At 32.8% G+C, this 6,000-nt stretch overlaps 1 protein-coding gene across 1 annotated transcript; it reads left to right on the top strand.

Annotated features, from left to right (window-relative positions):
* The first annotated feature begins 626 nt into the window (after window positions 1-626).
* Window positions 627-4,340, top strand: LOC127876343 (uncharacterized). The gene is made up of 2 exons (XM_052421448.1): window positions 627-999; window positions 1,497-4,340. Exons 1-2 carry the CDS (start codon window positions 876-878, stop codon window positions 2,789-2,791), a joined length of 1,419 nt encoding a protein of 472 aa, XP_052277408.1. The 5' UTR covers window positions 627-875; the 3' UTR covers window positions 2,792-4,340.
* Window positions 4,341-6,000: the final 1,660 nt, after the last annotated feature.

The following is a 6,000-nucleotide window of genomic DNA, read 5'->3' as shown; positions in this document are numbered from 1 at the left end:
TTAAAGAGAGCTTTAAATAACCAAGATTTTTTAGAAGAAATGGACATGATATCATTATACGCCAAGTTATTTCCAAATAGTAATCGCTACAAGTTTACCCGACTCCATGTTGCAATCAATACAGTGTTTAAATAATGTGAAAACTTAAACTTAGCATGAATAGTTGTTCAGATAAAACAGTATATTTATATATAATAGTTAATTATAAACTGTACTCTTATAAACAGTATCGAAACAAAAACAAACAAAACCGTTCATCACGTCAAACGTAAAAAGTTTAAGTCACTATTTTTAAACACGCATCGTTAATGTTTAAGCAAGATCTGTCAGTATTTTGTGCTATAATTAAACCGATTAGTACTGACGGAGGTGATAGAGTAAGGTCAAACATATTGGATTATAAGACAATAATTATCAATTGCATGGCAATATCTGAGTTTAATACAAACTTCTGGGGCGTTGACAAGACTTGTTTATTTAAAATCATTTAAAAAACAGTGTTTTAATAACCTTGAAGTCAAACTATAACAGAACTGGAGATAGTAAAGTAAATACCGCGCAAAGTATTGGAAAGAAATAATATTTAAGAATAATTTATGAGGAATCCCAAATAGATGACACCCATGACGTGATATTTTGTATTTAATTTATTAAACCGCGCTAAACGTTACGGAGAAAAACAACTCGATTTATGTACCGTAACGGTATGCCGAATCAAAGCGGAATACAAGTGTGCATCTGATTGTTAATAATTTTATGCAATTTTTAAGTTTAATTGCACTTAATTATTATGGAAAAAGGCAACGTCTGAGGGAAAAAAAGAAATAAGTGACATTAGATGTAAACAGATTTAACAAAACAGCTCTAGCAGCCAAATGGAAAACACAGAGGTGAAAAAGACAAGACTTACTGTAACGAAAGCGAATTCGTTCAGTGTAAAACCTTCGGAAAAATATATTAGGCAACCAAGGACTAGCGTATCGGATCCATTGCTGAAAGGTGCGGTGTTTTTATTTTACTATAATATTAGACTATGTATAAAATATAGGGCTTATGAAACTAGCGAGTTGTTAATTTAAGGCAACTGACGAACTGCCTATACAGTTGTAGTATGTAAAAATGATGGACATAAATATAGGAAAAAATGCATCGTTATATCACTAAAAAAATAGTTCATTACGGACAATATAAATTAGTACATGCATTGTTTATTTAATATTTCAAAGAAAGAGATTTACTTTAAATCCGTATTTTCAGTTGTTATGTTTAAACTTAGTTCAACAATTAAGTGGTTTTGATTAAAGGAAAATGTTCTATTGTTTATTTAATACATTAAACGTCAGAAAAATATACTGTAGACACATATATGGAAGTGAAATTTATTTTATTATTATTCTAGTAATTAAATTGTTAAAGCGTATCAATCATACACTTTGTCAATATAGTCATACAACACGAAAATAAACTAAAATTAATTTTTGTTTTTTTATTTGAAGCTCAAATTGAAAAGCACGAAGCATTTAGAAGAGAATGCTTGTCGAAAGCAATACAGTGGAACTTGCCTGACATAGTGGACAGAACCAAACCACACAAGCGTATACCACTACCTGACGGACTAAGCGATGAGGAGATTTCCTTTATTCAAAGCAGATGTCAAAGAAAAAACAACAATTTAAGGAAGCTATTAATTGTTCTTGTGAAGAAAGATTTCGTGACAATGACAAGATGGGTAAGCAGTAATTTGGACGAAGATGTTCAAAAGATGATACAAAATACCTATGAAGAATTCCGTGATGAAGAACGCAATAAAAGCAGATATAGATGTCTGCGCTGTCGGATTGTGTTGGTCACGTGCGTTAGAGCAGTGGCGGACGAATTGAAAAGTGCAGAAATTTTATCGGACGAACTTTATATCAAGGTTATCGATACCGGTCTCAAGGTTGGGGCTCAAGAAACACTTTGGAATAATGTCTTTGAGGAATGCAAATGCTCAGAGAGTCAACATGAAGTGCATTGTGTCTTTAAGGTTGTTTTCTCAAACCTAATTGAAAAAAGTCCTGGTAAGGTAAAGAAGGATTACGAAGCTATATATGATGACATTTCCAAACTGTATAATTATTCCCCAGATCTACTAGTCTGCCAATGTCGTAAATTATGCTCATCAGGATTTCACCCTGTTTCATGTGTCAAGCGTTTCACGACAGGGCCATGTAATCTGACTCATAGTTCAAACCAAACATCTGACACATCTGTCTCAACACAGACTTGTTTGAACGAAATAACGACGACGACTGAGCGATTGGCGATGTCAGCAAACCAAGAAAACCAAATTCAAGCTGGAAAACTAGATTCAGACATTCCAGACATAAGACCCATGTCAATAATTTCGGAATCCAGTATTTCTTCAATAAGTTCACATTCCACTGGAAGCAATGACTGCTACGCCAGTAGCGAGTTTTCAGATGATGATTTTGGACAGTCTTCAAACAATGTATATGTGAACTTTCCGACTTTAAGCAAAAGACGAGAGAAAGGAACAGAGAAACGAAATTCATCCCATAATGTGGACCATGCTGTTAAGATAAGGAACGCGTCGTTACATCTTATGTCTGCTATGCACTTAGGAAAACCTTCACCCGCAAGTACAATTCCTCAGCGCGTAATAAATACTAGAATCTGCAACAAAGCGGAGGACCGTAGACAATTTTTTGAAATAAAGAACGCAAAACATGTGTACGTTGGAAGTTCAGTGGCCAATGGCTGTTCTTTTAGTGATTCGTCAACTGAATAGCCAGACATATGTGCTGCAATAAGATAATAAGAAATGCATGTGACTAAGTGTGGTTTAGTAGTAGTACTGTACAGCTATTTCAATGTCAAATCATGAAGTTAATTATTATTTAAAAATATATGTTATTACAAAGTCAACCATCGTTTATAGTAATATATGTATTTGTGTCAGGAACATATATAATGATGCCGGTGTTGTTGTGCTATTTTAAGAAAACATACTCAGTGAACAGTATCACTGTAAAAGCACTTCCTGCGGTCTATGTAACGGTAAAAATCAAGTTAAACATGTATACATACGGTCATATATGCGTTAATAATAAGGATGAATGATGGATGTTTGTCTAGAGCACATTTGTATATGAATTGTGTGCAAAGACTTTCGGTAAAGGTTGCAAAGTGAAATGATTTATATGTATTGTATTTAACATTTACACAAAAAACACTCATGTACCGTCAACCCATTTACATATCGTTTTATTTGTGTAACACTTGACTTCAGAAAAATGTCAACTTATATGCAATTGTATGTGCAGTTTTGCTGGAATAACCAATGATTCTAGGTGACCATCCTTGTTTGTTTATATTGCATATAATTTTATGTACATTTGATGTTCACGTGATCTGAAATTAATGTATATTTTGCTCATGATAAATTGTTAGCGCTTAACATATGAAATCCACTTATATTCTTCAAGTGACGTTTTGCATAAATAAATACTATTAAATGTCTCGAAAGGCAAGAAGTCCCACATATTATTAAAAAAAGGACGCATTCGTAAAAATGCAAGCTATCTAATGTAATAACATAGGGGGTGCGGGTGGGGGCAAGGAACGGAAAAAATGCGGCTTATAATTGAATTCTGACTGCGATGGTGAGCATGCAAATATTGTCTACGCTCAAGATTTTTATTTCAGGTACATTAGTGTCATGCTTAACACTTTAAACTTGCATCGTACATTAAGATGTGTGTTTTTCCTCCAATAATTTTGTATTTAAACATGATTTAGCATCATAATTATACGTACTAATAAAATGTTTTACAAATTTCTCTTATCTTAAGAGTAATACTTATGACTTCTAAAAAAATATCAGGAGAGTAATTCCTGTCTAGGTCAGATAGTATTACATAGTAAAGAATATACGATACACGCTAAATTAACCATAAAACACTCTTTTTATATTAATGAAACTGGCTGGGGTCATCGCATTTGAACGGTCAATGCAAATCACTAGATAGATGCTAGAATAACATTACACTTAGATCGTAATTAATCATAAAACATACGCTTGTATTCCGCCAAATTATGATACAGCCGTTATATATGTCCAGCATGGTATATTGCAGTTAGAGTTATTAACAATTACATGTGTTCAGGCTTACAGTTAAATATAATTTTAAAACGATTAAAGTGACTTCAAATTAAGACATGCAATGAAAATTAATCGACTTGGAATGAGAATAGAAAACTTGATAAACTATTTGATTTCTCGTGTGTCGTTGCCATCGATAAAACATTTGAAACTATTAATGGCCGATACATTTAATACACATGAAATATACATGTATGTGTGAGAGGTTGGGTGGGGGGTGGGGGGGGGGGGGGGTTCGTAAACATATCAAAACTGCACTTAAGTATTTTGTTCAACATAGGATAATTATGTCCTTAACATGCATTTAAGTATAAACATGTGTTCGTCCTTATTTTGTACTTTCTATTTTTCATGACTTGCAGGTCAAGGTTTTGCAATTACCGGAATTAAATGTAAATTAAGTTTTCGCTATGTTTCAGTATATAGTATTGTTTAATGCCGTTCTGTAAGTTAAATGTGACTGCTGTCTTTCTTGTCGACATGAGCTTGAACAGAATTACGTTGATGTAATAAATCACGATTTTGTCTCGGTTATTATAAAATACTTTGGGTTATTTACACACATTGCTAAACATTTGCGTACGTATTGTTTACAATGACAAAGACTTGGTTTATAATCAGACAGCTCGAATGACACAAAAGGCGTTGATATTTTAAAACTTTTAAATTGGTATGTTAAAGTTTAGCTATGGAAAAATAATACCTTTTGGATTATGTCATGGACCTATTGTACAGTATAGCTGATGTCATAGAATATATGGTAATTAACGAAGCCATTTATACGAAAACAATTGTTTCCTGTTTCCCATTCGAAAAGCTGAGGTCATTATTTTACTTATATACATAAACAGATTGAATCTTTATAATGTAAGGTTAATGAATGGTACTCATTTATATTTGTTTATGTCACCGAGTGGGTGCTTCATTTCTTAGACATGTTTTGTTGTTGTGTTTTATATCAAATTGGATTGAGGACGTCTATATATTTAACACATGCCATACCCTGTTTCCCATGTAATATAAACATAACATTTGTTTTTACACATGTGTAATACAACATTTTTAAGCGTTTTCATTGGCTTAGTTTACGTTTATTGACCAATCGCATGTTGTTATTTTGCTGAAATGACTGAAATTCCTGAACTCGTTTAATAAAGTATGGTATGATATGACAACTCGTGCCAGATCCTATATATATATCGACGTTCGTGAATCCAAACTAACAGTAAATAATAATAAAAATAATTATAAAAGATTAACCAATTTATTTACAAATAATGAACCAATTTATTTATAAATAATGACACTTATCTAATATGCATTAAATTCAGTTATGTTTGTTTCTTGAGCAAGACGATGTCAGACTGTATTACGAACGATGTGTGTACAGATTTCGCATAGTCATAGCCACGCTAGGAAAACAATACGATACGACCCAGCATAAATCAGCCTTAGTATTAAACTTTGTTTGGTCGGTTCAGTACACACGCCTTAATATTAAACAGCTTGATACATGTTGCACACCTTGTCAAACATTACAAACAGAATGAAAGAACCGGGAGTAAACAAACCCGACAAGAAAACAAACTTAATAAATAGCTGGTCTTTGAAACAATAATTCGAAATTCAGCCCCAGTGTTGAAGTCTACTAAGTAGACAAACAAGAGATAACTGACAACTCAAAGCTTTAGTTATTATCACAAATGATCAGTTACATTTTACCACAAGGAAGTTTCCAATAAACCAATGATTATATTTATTTGGTGCAGTTAATTATGTTAAATCATTACTGATGGCTGTCTTAATCAAAGCGCTGAAGGCACTGAAGTTATTTG

The sequence above is a fragment of the Dreissena polymorpha genome, chromosome 4 (assembly GCF_020536995.1).
Source record: "Dreissena polymorpha isolate Duluth1 chromosome 4, UMN_Dpol_1.0, whole genome shotgun sequence".
NCBI classification, from domain to species: domain Eukaryota; kingdom Metazoa; phylum Mollusca; class Bivalvia; order Myida; family Dreissenidae; genus Dreissena; species Dreissena polymorpha.
Note: the sequence above shows the minus strand (reverse complement) of the source record. Positions and strands in the feature narration are given on the sequence as shown.